Source organism: Manis pentadactyla, chromosome 4 (genome assembly GCF_030020395.1).
Source record: "Manis pentadactyla isolate mManPen7 chromosome 4, mManPen7.hap1, whole genome shotgun sequence".
In the NCBI taxonomy this organism is placed as follows: Eukaryota; Metazoa; Chordata; class Mammalia; order Pholidota; family Manidae; genus Manis; species Manis pentadactyla.
Genome location: NC_080022.1, coordinates 149,899,611 through 149,917,582, shown reverse-complemented (window position 1 = coordinate 149,917,582; position 17,972 = coordinate 149,899,611). Strand labels below are relative to the sequence as shown.

Here is a 17,972-nt window from a genome sequence, read left to right as displayed (position 1 = left end):
AAAGTGTTGGCAATCATTTTTAATTTTTAGGAGTTTTTTTGTTTTTTTAGCTTCTTTGAATGTTACTTTTTAATAGCATCCTATTTTAATAGCTTGTATTTATGGATGCAGTATTATCTCTTATCTGTTGAGAATTTTAATTAGTTTAATGTTTCCTTCTGCTTCCTGCATTTATTTTTTATTTATCAAACACTTATATAGTGTATAATATTATTTAGGCATTTTCCTAAGTACTTCATAAATATTAACTCATTTCAGTCTTCCCAACAACCTTACAGAGTAGTTAATAATATTATTACCATTTTAGAGGTGATGGAACTGAGGCTCAGAGAGGTTAAGGAACTTGCCCAAGGTCACAGAGCTGGTAAATTATACATCTAGGATTTGAATCCGGGCTCTGGTCTGGCTCTATTTCCTCAAAGTTTCTTTTTTGTGTGGCTTTGTGTCTTCCAAGCTAGTGGCTTCCCTCAGAAGTATGGCTCTTTGGCTGTCCATTCGCTGTTAAGAGGCACTTAATAGCTTCCCAGTCCTTCCTTGTGTGGGAGGATCAACCAAGGACTTCACTCGAGGGAAATCTAACGAGGCTGTTCTGTTTGGGGACTCCTGACTGTCATCCTCTGAGCATCTTTTCCCTTGAGCTTATCGGTGTCTCCAGGAAGGGATTCCCCCAGACTTCTGTTCAGGTGTGGGTGGGGTAGGTTAGCTGGGCTGGGGGGTCTCACTACTGGGTAAGCAGAATTCAGCTCGTCCTCCTGTTTTCTGTACAGCATCTCACCCACACCCTCAGCACTGCTTGGTTTCCCTAAACCTAGGGCCTGTTTTAATCTTAGCTTCTGCTGGGTGCAGAGAGATGTTTATCTGGCTGCTTAGGGCCATGGGAGGATAACTGGGGGACTTATTGGCTCCTTTCATAGACTTTTAATGAATGCTACACCTCTCAGCAGTATCTGACGCCTCTAACCCCTGATCCTTTGTTGGGGTTCTACAGGGAGAGTCGTTAGGCCTTAGTTGGCTTCCCAGTGTAGACCATTATCCTTCAGCCTTGTCTGCTATGCCAGGTCAGTTACCATCTGCTTTCCATCTTCTCCAAATTGCCTGATATTGACTGTTGTCTTTTCTCCTATCCTCTTTGTTGTTGTACATTTATACTTAAAAAAAAAAAAATCCTTGATTGCCTTTAGGTGGCGTTTGGGAGGGGGCCTCCATAAACAGTTATGTTCAATCCACTGTGTTCAGCCATAGATAGTCTAGACCGCCGACTTCCCCAAGGCTCTAGAATGGAGCAACATGCCGTGAACCCCTTTCATCCTGGGAGAAGGGGAAGAGATGCTTAGAGCTGGTCTCTGGGGTATACACAGCCATAGAACCAACTGACACTGTTTTCATACCAATAACAATAGTCTCCCACCCAGTGGTTCTCAAACTGGGTTTCTTGGAGTCCAAGGGTTCCTCAGGGAATGTCTCAGGGTTGGCCATAGTGAGCAAGAAATCATACTGAGGCCCCATCTCCAGCTGAATCACAGAAGCTCTATCTGTATCTGTTTTATATATTGGGGCTGTGCTCAAGCTTTTGTTTAATACAAGGATTCTGCTACTGAAAAAAAAAAAGAGGAAAAAATAGAAAAGGAGTGCTTCAACAGACCTGTCATGATATGCCATTCACTCGTCAGAGATGTCACCTGAGCCTTATTCCCAGAGCTATTTTCATGGCAGTGTTTTATAGTCACATTGTGGGCATTAAAGGGATGTGGTGGAAGGACAGGCAATCACTTTGGGTTCCCAAAGTGGGCCTTCAGTTTGGTTCAGCACGTCACATGATGTGCATTCTGGGGAGGTGCACTCGACCTCTCTGGGCCTTGGATTCTTTACCTTTCCATGGGGATTCTGATACCTGCCATGGGGAAAAGGACAGGCAGGACAGATAAGGTGGGGAGGAGAGGCAGCTTTAAACAGGGTAGTCAGGGAAGGTGATAGCCGAGCAAAGATTTAATGGAGGTGGGCAATTAGCCATGTGGGTTTGAGCAAAGGGAGTTCTAGACATAGGGAATGGCGTATACAGATGTCCTAAAATAAGCGTTCACAAATAAGCCCAGGGAAGCCAGGATGGGTAGAGCCGAGTTAACAAAGGGACAGAGAAGGAGGTGCTGAGGCTTGAGAGGTAATTACGGGCCAGATATTTACCTCTATTACAGCATAATAATTCCCTTGCTCACGAAGATCATATTAAATTCATTTTTCTACAGTACTATGTTTGGAGAAATTGAGGAGATTGTATTTGGCAAAAAAAAGCATATTTTTGCATTGAGGAGAATGAAGGATAGAGGGAGATGAGAAAGGCTGGGACTTTATTTGTGATCTTTCCAACTTTGGAGCCTATCTGTATAGCATTTGAGCTCACTAGAGAGCTACCTGTACACTGATTCTGGCTTCCTCAGATGTAACCTACCCCCAACCCTCACCCTTGTGCCTACCTGGTCCAGCACGGCCATTCACGGGGCTACCTCTTGGGAATGCCTTCCCAGCCGCCAGCCAGCCGGCTTCCTCCAGGCCATCCTGTGCTGAAAACTTGTGTTGCTGGTCATTGCTGATTGGTCCAGGCATGGGCACCTGACTGAGCTGGGCCAACCGTTCTCTTCCCTGTTTTTTTTTGTAAATAGGAGATGCGTGAGAGACTCAGAAGTCTCTTGTGGGTGGTAGGATGTGTAAAATATAAAACTACTGGAGCCATGTGTGAAAAAATATGTATGTGTGGAAAAGGCTTGCCTTGGTGAGAGAGTATAAAGCACTTCAGAGAGAGAAGTGGCAAGAGAGGAGAGTCTTGAGGGGGCCTGAGCCCTTGGTTCCAGTTGTTTCTGATGGTGACTCCTTGTCCTCCCACTGTTTGGTCATTGAAGCTTGTCTTGGATTCCTGGGGCACCACAATTCCTTTTATGCCTAAACTTGTTTGAATCTGGTTTCTCTCATGTGCAACCTAGATAAGCCACTGCTTATTTCTTTTATCTTTGAAGTTACTCAGAGACATCTACACAGAGTTTCATTTTTAACAACCTCCCACCTGCCTTCAACTGAATTTCCTTTAGAAAACGCTGGCCATGAAATCTGCACTTCTATAGCCTAGGACAGCTTTTCTGTCTTTTTTCTATTTTGCAAGCTTCTCCATGAAAAAGCAGGTTTCCAGGGTCAAAGGCATTTGGGAAATAAATGCTGCATGCAAGATTCCTATCTTTGAGATTCATGAGGTAACATATTAAAGAATTGCTGCAATGCACAAATATGTTTAGCTTTATCTCATCAGGGTTCCCCAGGTCCTTTCCATTCCTGTAACATGTAACACCCCTAACTCCTGACATCCCATAGGGCTCAATTTGGGGCACACCCTGTAGTCCACATGTGACTGAGCCTGCCTTCTTTAAAATGCCATATTTCCAGGGTGCCTGGCACAAGGACGTTTTATCAAGGGGGCATCTGGTGTGGGACATCATTAGTCTGGAGGAAAGGACACTTTTGACAATTTTCATAGTCACCGCCACTTGCTAAGTGAGAGCCCATGGAGCTGGGGTCGCCCGAAGGGGTGCCTTTGTTGAATGCACTCATGGGCACTAGGTGTCCTTCCTGTTAGTCAGAATTATACCCAGATGAGTGGGTCTTTCACTGCTTCCTTAAATTTCTGATCAATGAAGTTGTCCATGAGGCCAGGCAAGAACGTATCAGAGGTTCTATTTTGAGCAGAATGAGCTTTCTAGATGTTGAGGTGCTTCAGGACCCCTGCTATAGGTCCGGGAATTGGGAAAAATATCTGCTCTGGGGTAGTTTGACTATTCCCCCATCTACTCTTCATCATTATCATCATTATCATCAAATTTGCAGAGCTCAAATTTGATCCTTCAGCCATGCCGTAGAGTCAATGAGTTTTGTTTAATTGGTCTGTATTTTACAGATAAGGAAACGAAGGCTCATTCCCCATCCTCAGTAAAGGAAGAGCTGGGATTGACTTCGGGTCTGACTTTCTAATGCCCCTTTCCTATCCTACTTACTGCCCCTCATCAAGCTGTCTGTGGCCACTTCCTGAACAGCCACATTTCAAGTCCTTTCTTCTCCATCATCACCCAAATCTCTCCTGACGACGGGGGCTCCTTTCTTTGGGGATTGAGAGGAGGTGGGAACGCAGAGGGAGCAAGATGGTGTCTGTCAGGCCACATGGCTTGGTGGGCTGGGGAGGCTGCCTCCCTCCTGAAGACCATGACAGGGCCACGCCTGGAGGCACTCACTGTCCTTGGGGGCAATGAACCTGCAGGGGGATGTGGGCGCGCCTCCCCAGGTGGCCTCAGGCACAAGCACGCCTCACCTGCCGGAGCCTACCTGTCATCCTTCAGCAGGTGTGCAGATCTCACTCCCACCCATATGAGGCTTACCCCACACTGACCCAAGAAACAAGCAGCTTTGAGGTGAGCACAGCCTCCAAAAAGTGCTCACTGCTCAGTGACTTCTCAGCCTGCAGAAAGGTCCAGGGGACGAAGCCTGGAGGTAAGGGTTCAGAGGCCTGGCTGCATGACGTGGGTGGGGTCGCCTAACCTCAGCCTCCTTCCCTGGCAAGTGGCGATCAAGATCCCTTCCTAACATTCAAGGTTGTGATGAGGGGAAGACCAGGAATGAGGAATATTACAGCCTCAGAGGAATGTGGGGAGCGGCCGCAAAAATGAAACGATATTAAAATGTCATCTCCTCATTCTCACCGGCCACACTGCAAATGCTCAACTGTGGTTACCACACTGGGCAGTGCAGATGGAGAACATTCCCGTTGCTGCAGAAAGCTCTGTTGGACAGCACTGATCAGGTGATTCTCTGGCCCACGCCAGAAGTGTGGGCTTAAGGGAAAAGTGCTGGTCTGTCCCTGAGGGATAGCTCCAGCCGCTGGCAGGAGTGAGACTGGAGTCCTCTTGTGGATTCGGTGGGAAAGTCTGGCTTGAGCTGTTAAGGTCCTGAGAGGCAGCGTCTCACGTCTTTTGCTTCCCTAACAATACCCTACACAGTGTTGGGCACATAGCAGGTCCTTAATCCTGACTATAGATTTGTCCTAAATTGGTACAGCTCAGTCCACTAGGGTCCAGAAGCTGGTCCCCTGGCTTAGCCCTGAGCTCACTGTGTGACTTCCATTGCTCCCCGCCAGGCCTCAGTTCTTCCTCCGCAGGGGAACAAGGTGGGGGGCCGAGATAGATGATTTCAGGTTCTTTCCTGCTCTGACTTCCGTGACTTCAGGCAGCAGAAGGCAGGTTTCCAGGGCGGAGTTGGAGCCCAGTGCATCAGCAGTGATGCTCAGCTCCAAGGTCAGGCCCCACGGGGAGCGTGCTGTGTGCAGATATCTGCACTGGTGTGTCTGGCACTGCGAGAGAGTGTGTGTATGTGAGGGTGTGTGAGTGTGTGTGTGTCTGTACTTGTGCTTTTACCCCTGAATTGAGGTGGGAAGTTCATCATTACCATGGAAAGACATGACCAACCTCTGGTTGGACCGTGGGTGTGGGGACTCCAGGACTCATTTTTATTTACTCATTGCTCTCTTTTTCCCCAGGTGGATCCATAAGCAAATATGTTCTGGTGTTCCCTAGGCAGTGCCTCTCTGTGGGGCCCAGGAACCATGCATGGTCCCAGGACATGGACTGGCCTCAGGAATGTTTTGGAAAGCCAGGACCCGTTGGCCAGCTCTCAGGGACGTCAGAGCTCAGCACCCACACAAATCTTCCTCTGTTTGCTGGAGGGGAGGGACACTGAATTTAGAAATGTGGACGGGATCAGTTAAGCATCTCCTCAGCAAGCTGTGGATGGGGCTGCAGCCTGAGGGGAGCTGCCGGCAAGCATTACTGGAAGGACACGCGCGGTGACCACTTACTTCTCAGGTGCAGGAGGACTAACCATAAAGGGAGGCACGTGGCCAAGTCATCTCTCCCCAGCAGGGCATCCAAGTGAGAGATGCTAGGGGAGAGCCTGGCGGGAAGACAGCTTGCAGCTGGCAGCCAGTCATCCTCAGGGTGGAAGCTCTTGCTGCCCTCCGAAGCCTGGAAGGCCTGAGCACAGTGAGGAACAAACCTCGGAGCTGGACGGCCTGGCTGCAGAGTCACGGGGTGGGAGCGACAAGAAGCGGGGGCTGGGCTGCTGGGCCTCCACCCCTTCTCAGCAACCACCCGAGGGCCCAGGGCCCCCTCCTGCTGGAAGCTTCTCTTCCCTCCCCCTCTCCTGTGGCCTCCCCCCAGCCCATCCCTTGCCCCCACTGCCCGCACCTCGCTGTTATGCCCTGAGCATTAATCTGACTTGGGGTCTCCTTTGCACCCATGGCCGCACTCTTGGGCACCTCTTTACTTTCTCCACCTGGTGACTTTCTAGAGGCTGCTGGCATCCCTGGGCCCTGTGGCCACATGGCTCCAATGTCTGCCTTTGTCCTCACATCACTCCCTCTGCCTGACTTTCCTGCACCCTCTTGGGAGGGCCTACCTGTAAACGCAGGATAATCTCAGGACCCCATTCAAATACCCATTGCACCAGGCCGCCTTCCCTGTGCCCCTCCTCTCTGGAAGCTGCTGGCCCACCATGGCGCTGGCGCACTGAGTCACCTTGGACTGTAACCCTGTGGCTCCTCCCATGGACTCCCATCAGGACTTGGCCCTAATTGTCCCAATGGCCCTGGTCCTAAATGTTCACCTAAATGTCCTTACCTTGGTGCAAAGCCTGAGATAGTTTTAAATGGCTAATGAATAGTTGGCTGAGTAAATAAACAAGTAAATAAATGCAGGAAGTAAGCTTTGGAGTCCATCCACACGGGCACCCCCAGGGGCTCACGCAGGCACCGGGCCGGATCCCCAAGTCCTTGCCCTTTGGCTTTCCAACGCTGCCTCCAGTGGGAGGAGCCTGCTTTCCTTTCCTTGGGCCGCCTTGCTGGGCTGGGATATTCAAGATGGTTGGGAGAGGAAGGGCAGGTCCATTCCTTCCTCTTCTCCAAAATCGAGCCACCCACTTGCCCAAGCATTCCTGTTAATTCAAACCTTCCTTCAGGCCTCCTCTGCACCCCTAGCCTCCCCTGTCTACCTTCCCTTCCCAGTATTCCCATCCTTGGTCCCTCCCACCTAGTGATCTTTGAGGAAACCTGGAACATCACCCCCTACTCTGGGGACATCCTCACCACTCACTGGCATGTCACCAGCCCCTCGATGCGGAGTAGTCCTCCGTAGGGTGGGCCAAAACATCTGAGGCAAACCAGTCTTTCAGAATCCTGCACCCCCGTGCCATCACCCACTGCTCCCAGCTCTGTGCCCAGCTCACCTGTCTCTCCCCAGATGGGCAGGTACTCATCTTGCTGAATGTCCAGCATGATCTCCAGCCCGTTGCCTGTCCCGCCCTTGACTGTGGTGAGCAGAGGCTTGCCATCCTCTCCTGAGTTAAACATGTAACACTTCCCATATTTTGTAAACACCTGAAGGAGAGAAAAGAGAGAGAAGCACATGCGTGACTTCAAACTGGGCTCCAGAAGTTGGCAAGACCTAAGAAATCCAATAGTGGGCCAGAGTGCCCACTGCCCATCAGGCAATCCATCCCTCCTGGGCACCAATGATTCCTCACCCTTGCTAGTGGCCTGACTTTTGCCAAATAGGATTCTGGCATTAAAGAACAAATCTGGTTTCCCTTTGGGGTTTGCTGCAATGTGATCTGGTCTCCTCTCCCTCTGTCCACTCCCTCTGGGTGGTCCTGTCTGCTTCCAAGTGTCAAACATCATCTGTAAGCTGTTGACCTGCCAATCTGCAGCTCAGAGTTCTCTCCTGGGCTCCACATGTACTGCTCCCACTGCCTGGTAGGTGTGACCTCAGAGGGACCCACAGACCCCAACACTCAGCACATCCCAGCGGGAACAAATCTGCCTCAGGCTCCCTGCCCCACCAGATGGCTCTCCTGCATTCCTGTCACAGGCCCTAGAATGGCCACCGGCAAAGGGGCTCAAGCCACACCCTCAGAGTGGCCGTCCACTCTTCCTCGTCCTCATCCCCATCCCCAAGTCCAGTTAGCCAGCCAGGCCTGCCCACGCTGTCTCTACATCTGTCTCGCATCTTGCCTTCTCTCTTCTGCATGGCTGTGGCTTAGGACCCAGTCACTGCCCAAGCTCCCACAGCTTCTCAGCTGGGCTCTGGATTTCAGATAACCTGCGTCACACCATCCTCCAAGGTAGTGCAGCTCACTCCTTCTGAAACGCAATCCGCTCTCATCAATCCTGTGCTTAAAGTCCACCAGGGCTCTCTGGCCCCCTTAGGCTAAAATCCAGGCCCCCCATACTTAGCTTTGTACGATGCCCTCTGCCCACTCCATCCTACTGCTTCCCGTCGGGGTCCTTGGGAATCTGAGAGAAGGTAAGCTCCATGGGCTCATGGGCACATCTGCTTGTTCACTCAAGTACCTACCCCTAGTGGCTAGCACAGTGCTGGCCCATCGGATGCTCCAGAAATGTATGTCCAATGAATGGATGAATGAATGAGTGAGTGAGCAGGTGGAGCCAGCCAAACACCTTGCGGCACCCCTGGATGTGCCCTGCTGGTGCACACACTTGCGGCTTTTCTATTTGCTGCTCCTGCAGCCTATAATTCCACTCATTCCTCTTTCTGCCTGGACAACCTCTAGCTCTCTGCTTGGGCAACGTCCAGCTGTTACCCAGTTCTGGACGGATGCATCTCCTCCTCTCAGAAGCCTTCCCAAGCCCCTGGACCAAGCTGGGTTGCACCCCTCCTCACTGTTCCCTTTCAGCACAGCAGCTGTCGCATGGCACTGCAGCTCTCCTGAACTCTTCATCTTTGCATCCCAGTACTTAGTACACTGCCTGGCACATGGTAGGTGCTCCACCTACTTCTGCTTTTGAAAGCATGATCGCCAAGTTGCAGGGTGATGCTGTGGGAAAAGCCCAGGACAAGGGATGCAGAGCTCTTTGTCCAACTTAGTTGTGTGACTTTGGGGGAACCAAACAAACCCTCCAAGTCTCAGTTTCTCCACCTATAAAATGGGGGTTCTAGTCCTTGCCTTAGCTATCTTCCCAGGTTATGGAGGGGATCAACTGAGGTAATATATTCAAAAATGCTTTGAAAATCATAAAAGCATCTACAAATGCTATGGCTTGTTATGATTACATAACTGCTTTGGAACCTCAAGCTGAAGCCAAATTACATCTGGCAAAGCTGACTGGAAGAGAGCCAGGCCAACTGTACGGGATGCCTGCAGCCACTGAGATTGGGGCTGCCTCCCTGGCCATGCTCCCACTGTCCTGTCCCCTCCTGCAGTGTGGAGGCTGCGGGAGGCTCTTTGGCTTTCCATCCTTCAGCGCAGGGGCAGGCAGATAATGGGGTGAGTACCAGAGGCTGCCTTCTGCACAAGTATCTTGATGGCTAGATGGAAGGAAAGGAGAGGGGCCTCTACTATGTGCCAGGCCCCATGCTAGATGTTTACCTATATTTTCTCATTTAACTCTTGCAACCATGACCATGGGGGGTATTATCGCTCCCATTGCACAGAGGAAGAAACCAAGGCCAGAGAGGTTAAGTGATTTGCCTAAAGTCACACAGCTGATAGGCAGAGAAGCTGGGATTCAAATCCATTCACATGTCTTTCTAACACACATACTCTTCCTGGGTGTGCTATCACTGGGGCATTTCCAAGCCATACACTGTTCCTCACTGCCTTGCTTTTTTTAGCAGCCAACCAATGTTCATACGCATGTGTTCCTACCATATGAAGGGATTATGGGAATTGCAAAGAAGTACAAGCCCTACAACCTGTCTTCAGGACCTGTAGGAAAGGTCAGCAAAACCCCAGATTCCACATTTTCTTAACTGTATAAAATGGCTGAGTCCCTGGCCAGCTGCACTATCTCAGGACAGAAAATCCTACTCTCTCAGCTTTATGGTGGAGAAGGACAGCTGGAACTTGATTTTTAAGAACTGAGCTTTATCAACACTATTGTATGCAGCGAATGAACTTGGCTAATGAACTTGTTCCCTGGAGAGCTGCTCTCGGTGATCACTGTAATGAACAGATAAGAGCATTTTATAGTTAACACATCCATTACAGAGGGTTGAACACATCTGGAGTGACTTCGGGGGTGCTCTAGTAGAATATTTCCTTGTAGAGCCCCTGTGCAGAGGAGTGGCTCCAAACCTGTTTAGAATATTAATTGCCTATCTATATGAAGAGATTTGTAAATAAAAGTACATTTTGGCTTAGTGCCAGATTATTGCAGATTCCCAACTCTCCCCTGCACCCATTTAGTACTTTAACTTCAGAGTATTAGGCTGGGATTAAAATGTGGTGTCTACCCCTGGAGTTGGCTGTGATCCCAACTGTGCCACAAACGAGCTGGGTGGCGTTGATGAAGGTACTGACCATCCCGTAAGCTTCTGAGGGTGATGATCAGATATGAGAACTGAAAGGGGTCCCCAGGATTGTCTCGTGCATCCATCTTACTTTACAGGTGTGGAAGTGGAGACCCTGGAGGGAGGAAGTGAGTTGACCGAGGCCGTGCAGCAAGGATGTGTCCATCTGCGAACTGGACTCCGAGTTCAGTCTGTACTTTCCTTTATGACAGCCGCCCTCAGTTTCCCCACTTACAAGAGGAAATGGATGATCTGAGGGATTGCTACCTTCAGCTGAGCATTGACTGGGTGCCTGCTCTGTGCTGGGCATAGGGCTGGTATCACTGAAGCCTTGTGGATCAAAGTCTTTCCCCCTAGAGAAGGGAACAGACAATCCTTGTGGTGGGAGTGATAGAGACTTGCTCCCCACCTTTGAATGCCCCCTTGCCAGGCCAGGTACTTATCCCGGGCCCTAGGTGTCAGTCCTACCTGTTCCCCCCACTCCTCCTGAGGGTGGGGGCTGGGCCAGGTGCACAGACCTGCCAGGTGTGAATGGATGCAAGTCAGAGCTTGACCAGGGGCAGTGGCGACCAGAGTGGTGGGGCAGGAGCTGGCGGGTGACTGTGGCCGCGGCTAAGAGACAGCCAAGTGACAATCTATGGCAACCAAGTTCTTAATCAAGTTATGATCACCATAAAGAGGACTCACACCCTTTTGCGGCTTTCTGGTACATTTAGGATGAAGTCCCAAATCCCACTGGGCCCTGTGTGGTCTGGCCCTGGTCGCCCTTCCTTCCCTTGCTCACATGCTTCAGACGCATGCACGGGTCTCTTCAGTTTCTGGAGTGTGCAGCAAGCTCCTTTCCCTGCAGGGCCTTTCCACGTGCTGATTCTTCTGCCTAGAATGTTCTCCTCACACCCTTTGCCTGGCCAACCTTGGCTTAAATACTGCTTCCTCAGAGGCCTCGCTTGAGCTGCCAGCCCTGCTGTCCCTGCTCCCAGCCTCCATGTAAGTTGGGGCTCCTTGTTTTACAACCTCATGTCCCCTGTAGTTTTCCTTTATAGTGCATGTCAAAGGGTGTAATGAGATGGTTATTGATGTGGTTAGTTGCTGGGTGTCTTCCCCTAGACTGTAAGCTCAGAGAGGGCAGGAATTGTCTGTTTTGGTGAATGGATGAATGGGCCCTGAGATGCTGCTGACCCACATATCCTTGGCCACCTCTGGAAGGCTGGCCTGGCTGGTTGTGGTGGGAGCTCAGGCTGACATCTTGTCCCACTCCCCTCCCCTCTCTTTCTCTGTGGTGGTTTCTCAGCTTCCCACTTAATTGTACCTAAGCATTTTTACTTGCTTCTCCATGAAGCTATTAGAGAAAATAATCCTTTCTGGAACTAGGACGGTTTACCTTCATGGGGGCAGGAGAAGGAGCTCCGAGACAGTAGGGCACAGGCTGGCTGCACGCCTCTGCCGGCCCCCCGGGCTGCTGAGTCCTCCTGCTCCTGCCAGCTCTTCTGGGAGAGTTATTTTCCTCTCTGTTCAACATCAAACACCTGAGAGCTATTTACACATAGCGCAATTTTGCTACAAACGTGGGACAAGATGCAGTTCTCTCCTTCCCCATTTTGGGGCATAATGATGGGTAAGTGTAACACACACTTCAAATTTACATCTTATCGTCTCCAGCCAGAAAATACAATTTATCTAAATCCAGACTGTCAGGACAAGCTTGCTGCTGCTTCATACCTGCCATTCTCCCAGGCATTTCTCTGCTCTCTCCCTAAGTGCTGACACCCCACTGAGGATGGCAGGGCTGGCTTTGCAGGGTTGCTCAGAGTCTAGAATGGTACTTAGTTGTATCAATTTGTGAAAGTTAAGGGTGCATACTTCAAACCTGGATCCCCGGGAGTGAGAGGAGGGATCCTGAGATGAAAATAAGCCCCATGGCCTCATCTTCATTGCTAACATCTGCACAGTGCATTACAATTTGGAGACGGCATCTATGTACAACATGGGCTTTCTCAACGGCCTCGTGAAGTTGGAGGGATTAGTTCTGAGTCTCTACACTGTGCTGGTCCCTATCTGGCATTTCCATAGGAGTTCTCTCTTTCCTAGCTATGGTCTCTACTACCCGGATGGGGAAGCCTCTTATTATCACATCCCTATTTTACAGAGGCTGCTTGCAGAGGTAGGTAGTAGAAGTGGGCTCATGGGCGAGATTTCATCACCAAGGAAGCTATGAGGAAGCGACATTGGGATTTTGAGCCATACAGGATGGGATTAAGGTGGCTCACTCATTACTTGTCAAGTCTGTGGCCCTGATCAGGGCATTTACTATTCCCAGGGCCAGTTTCCTCATCTGCAAATGGGGCAAGATGATATTTCCATGATGCTGTAGGGCCTAAATGCGAGAATGCAAGCAGACTTGTTTGGAGGATCACATAATAGGCATCTTTACCGGCTATGAGTCCATACAGGGGGTGGTTACTGTAGTTCTCCTTTTCAGCAGAAGAGGTTAAGTTATTTGGGTTATGGGTGGGGAGTCAGAGATGCATTGGAGAATGGGGGTAGGGATGGAGGGTTCCTGTCTTCTCTGCAAATGACCCTGCAATAGCAAGCTCTTCCTGAAGTAGTTAAAGGAGATGAAAACTGCTGTGTGCCATCGATTGCTATTCCTTAATAATGTTAAGCCTGTTGCTGGAAGCCCAAGACAGCCAATGCGATTACTGGGGCCATGGAGTTCTGTAGGGCAGGAAAATGCTTCCATGCATACCACCCACTTTGAAAATCTACATTTGAATTCCAACTCATTATAACCAGTTACAATGGACAGTGTAGTGGGCAGATGCCACCAATCTGAATTTGGCAACATCTAAATTTAAAAAAACATGGACCTGGGGATGGGGAGAGGGTCTCACTGCCTTCCAGTAGCTCTTAGAGCAGCTCTGAAGTCACAGACTGACTGGCTTTGCCGCCCTCCCTGGAGTGCCATTCACTTTTGGCATTCATACATGCCAACACTAATTTTTGCAATAGCCCTGTGAGGTTGGTATTATCATCCCGATTTAACAGTAAGAAAAGGGAGGCCCAGCCATGCTGAATCAGGTCACAGAGACGGTAAGTGGAAAACCCAGGGCAAAATCCATCTTTGCCTAATTCCAAAGCCTGTGCTCTTTGCCCCTGGTCCCTACAGTTCATGCCCACCTGCCAGCCTGCACTGCTGTGCTCCTGGCTGGCTGGGGGGATTGGTGCCTTCCGGTAGTAGGGGAGGTACATCGCAGAGTCAGAGAAACCCTTGAAAAGTGCAGACACCAAAAAACTTCTTGTCCAGAGTTCTCATTTCGCATATGAGGAGTCTAAGTCCCAGAAAGGTGAGTGACATGTCCTGTGCCACAGAGCTGAGATCTGTCCTGGCTTGGTGGCTTGGGTCTGTGCTCCTCTGAAGCCTTCTGTTTGCACTTACCAAGGGTTGGAGATAATGGCTAGGACCCCCTTCCTGGGGCCATACATTCAGGAATAAGAGAAAGATTGGCAACTGCTCCTGGCCCAGGTGCCAGCATCCAGGCTCACAGTGACCTGTTGGGGTTCCTGCCTTACAGGCTCTGGGAAATGCGAAGTGGAGCCCTTTCTGGGAAAGGTTAGGAATGGCCGATACTCATGAAGACACAGTTTTCTGGGCCAATTAATAGTGCAAACAACATTCTACAACATGTACCTTTTTAATAAAATTAATTATATATAAGGACTGTGAAATATCCACTGACTAGCACACAACTGGGCCTGCAAGACTCAACCTTTCCAACCCATTCATTAATCCTGCCCTTTAGCGCTTCTCTTAAGCAGTGCGTATCTCGTCCCATCTTGCTTACTACCCTTGAAGGAAATGAAATTGTATTGCACCAAAACACCTCTAAAACTCAGCTTCCCCCTCTACTCCCCAGTTTATTGACTTTTCTCTCAATGAGTTACTGAAATTTCTCATTGGACTGTTTTCAAAACAACATGTTTGACTGCACGTGAAACCCAACCATCCAATTTTGTTTGTTTTGTTTTTGTCTTTCAAACTCCCCAAACACATTGCACGCAATTGGGAAGTGGAAAGTCTGTCAAATGGGTTAGCAGGTTTCCAGTAAACAAAACAAAGCTGGCTTTTGTTTTCTGAAGTTGCAATGGACCTGTTTGAATATTAACTACAGCAGAAAGATGTATATGTAAGGAGGCCGCCAGAGACGATCAGCCCTTTGAAGGCAAGGACAGTATCTTATTAAAAGATCTGTCTATTCATTCATCTGTTTCTGCAACAGGAATTTCTGGCTACTTAATATGCTCCAAGGACTGTTGCTTTTTTCCCACCATGAGATTACAAAGGCAGTCTCAGCAAATGCCCATGAAAACGCCTCCAGGTGGTAGGAGCTGTCCCTGGGAATGAAGGAGCTGAGGGGCACAGGGCTCTTCACGACCACCTCTCCTCCTGACCAGGAGGCCACGATTTCTCTTAGGACATCACTGATATCATTCTCCTTAGAGGCTGCTTTCTGGGGGGAAAGAGAAAAATGAACAATCACTGAGCATTTTCCATGAGTTGCGTCAGATGCTGTCCTGATTGCTTTATACACCTTCTATCTTTTAAGGCTCATAAAGTCCATTCATGTAGGTGTTATTCTCTCCAGTTTTCACATAAGAAAACTGAGGTTCTAGGAGACTGAATACTTTCTCCAAGATCCTATAGCTAGAGAGTTTTTTGCCTGACTTTTCCTCTTCTATGTATGGGTTGTTTTAGAAGAACATAGAGTTATTTGAATGTATGACATAGTAATGCGACCCCCTCCCTCACGCCCCTGCACCCATCTGCTGGGATGTGACATTTCCTGTGCCAGCTTCACTCAGAGGACCTGTCTTATGCCTCCAAGCCCAAAGTGCAGCCGGGGCCTTTTCTGCTGGGCAGCTGCCCAGAGAGCTTCAGATCATGCAGGAGGAGATGTGTGAGCACCACGTAGGAAAAAAGAGCATCAAGCGACTGCCGATCTGTCTGTCAAATGGGAAACCTGGCACGAAGGGGAGTGCTGGATGACTCTGCATGTTCTCCTTTAATTCAAACATTTTGTGAACATATGTTCCCTTGAAGGACAACTCACGAAGGCAGAGGGCAACTTGAAGGCACTCCAGTTGTTCGCTGGGAGAGTCGTTGCAAATGTCAGACCTTTGCTGATGACTCCCTCCCAAACGCTCATGTGAGAATCCCAAGTTGGGCCCGACTCGAGGTTATGAAGTGGGATGTGGGGAACCAGACACCTTTCAAGTTGGACTGTAGCTTGGCTGGTGCAGGGAGGGGCTGGTGAGAGTCTGGGCCTGATGGAGGTTTCAAACGAGACCCAATGACAGGCGAGCTGCTCTTCCTGCAGCTCTCTGTGCCTTCTGGGCAGCAGGCGCTCTGTCATTTTCATCTCTGGGTTCCCAGTGCCTGGCCCCATACCTGGCACATAGTGGGCACTTAATGCAAGATGTCTGGGTGAAAGAAAAAAGTCGAGCATGGAAGTGGGAAGCAGGCAGCCCCAGCTTCCAATGCTGGCACTGGATTTGGGGAAGGTCTTTCATCTCTTTGGATCTTGATCGCTCATCTTGGAAAAGCTGGCAAGAGTGCCTTGCAGTAGGACTGTAAAGACCCAAAGGGCTATCGTGAGTCTGAAAGCTCTTTGTGGGAAAAACATTCCTCAGCCCAGACAGGGGGCATTCTGTTTGGGGTCTGCATCGTGCCTAAGCTCTCCAGGAGCAGAGGGGGCAAAGGCTTGCTATTTGGCTGTGGAAACTGAATCTGAGATGTTGTTCTGCTTGGGACCGTGGTCCTGGCTCATCCACTTGTTCACTTCGTGGACATCCACAGAACACCTCTGGTGTTCGAGGCATCACCCCAGGCACTGGGGATACAGAAATGGTCACCCTTTAGGAAAGGCAGAGTAGGGAGGGTGGCCCTGCAGACTGACACTGGGTGGTGCTGAGTGCTGTGGGGGTGCACTGGCAGGCAGCGGTGGAGGGGGACCTGGGGGCCTGCTGCAGAGCTCTCCCTAGGGACAGGGGTGGTGACATAGGGGCATTTAGTAGGCTGGGACCTCAGACTGGCTCTCGGTCTTAGCAGGGCCAGCCCATGATGTCAAGGAGGCACCTGCACAGCCCTGCCTTTCTGCCCATAACCCCAGTTCTCTTCCATTTCTGGACCTGACCCCCTCAGATAGACAACTGATGGGCTCTAGTAAGAGGTGGGCAGGATTTGTGGAAGAACACGGATCTTGGAGTCAGATTATCCTGGCTGAGTACCTACCATATATACAGGACACCGCGCACAATGAATGATGGAGCCTAGCTGTCAGGTAGTAGGGGATTATTAAGACAGGGATGCAGTGACTAAGAGGAGTTGGCACCTGGTTCTCCAAGGAAACCAGTGCTAGTCTCAGAGGCCCCCAGAGCTGGGTCTCTGATCTGCTTGCTTCCAGGAGGTCACCAAGCCAAACCTAGGGGTGTAGGGCCAAGGTAAGTGGGTAAGTAGAAAGAGAACATTCCTAGCCAACTAAGGCTGACTCTGAAGAACATTTCCTTAGCTGCCACCAGATGTGGGGAGCAGGGCCCCAGGAGGGGTTCCCTGCTTTCAAGTAGGGCAGAAGCCCAGGAAAAGTGAAGGAGAAAGTATAGCCACAGAATGTCCACAGTTCCATTACCACCACCTTCTCCTGCCCCTGCTCCCTACTAACCCCACTGACATGCTGGCTGCTGCCCAGGAGCCCAGACACACCAGGATGTGGCACTGAGTCCTGCCACATTCGCCCATACCAGGGTGCAGAGCCCCACAGGAGGGCAGGTCTTACTCTATGTTCTGATTACTCATGAGATAATGGATGTGAAGTGCTGGCAGAGAACACTCATTTAATAAAATTTGCCAATATAATTATTATTAGTAAATATTCTATGCCTGAGCTCTGAAATCTGTGCTCCTATGGGATGTGATTTCTGGGTTCATGGTCCCTGTTACAAGTTCCTTCTACAGCTGCTTCCCTGATCCTGTGACCACAGTCCTGTGCCCACTTCTAACTGCTGCCTGCTAGACTCACAGACATGTGCCTGCTTGGTTTTCCTGTGGCTGTGTCAGATCCCTTCCAGGACATTCCTTAGCTATTCTTGTGTGAGATGTTCGTATCCCCCCCTCTGGATATTTCTGCTTGGTTGAACTTCACCTTTCTGCCACCTTCCCAGCACCTACCCCAGGGGCTTGGGTGGGCTTCACTTCCCACTGCGAGTGTGTTTTAAACCTATACCTGGATGACCAACCCTGAGATAAGACCTGTGTCCCTTCTTGCACCTGCCTCATTACACACCTTCTCAGAACTGCCTTTCTTTTGAGCAGGTGTGGGATGGGAGAGGGGAAAAGAGGGGGCCAGAAATGTGTTCTACTGTGTTCATGGTTAATTTCACATTATTCTACAGGGCTGCATGGAAAAGGATGCATCAATGAAAACCAAATGATGGTTTATGATGTTTATAGAGGAAAAGCAGATGTTTCAATTAATGCCAGGGTTGAAAATAATCCCAAGGCATGTTGATTCTAAAAGCTGATCAAGT

The 17,972-nt window shown here is 49.8% G+C and overlaps 1 protein-coding gene across 3 annotated transcripts in view; it reads right to left on the bottom strand.

The window, feature by feature from the left end:
• The window catches only part of LOC118908971 (acid-sensing ion channel 2), a 266,566-nt gene that overhangs the window by 79,380 nt on the left and 169,214 nt on the right, over positions 1–17,972 (bottom strand). For all 3 annotated transcript variants that reach the window (XM_036879044.2, XM_057501178.1, XM_057501177.1), the window contains exon 2: positions 7,309–7,459. In XM_036879044.2, the coding sequence (XP_036734939.2) occupies positions 7,309–7,459 (151 nt within the window). The remainder of the gene's footprint in view (positions 1–7,308; positions 7,460–17,972) is intronic.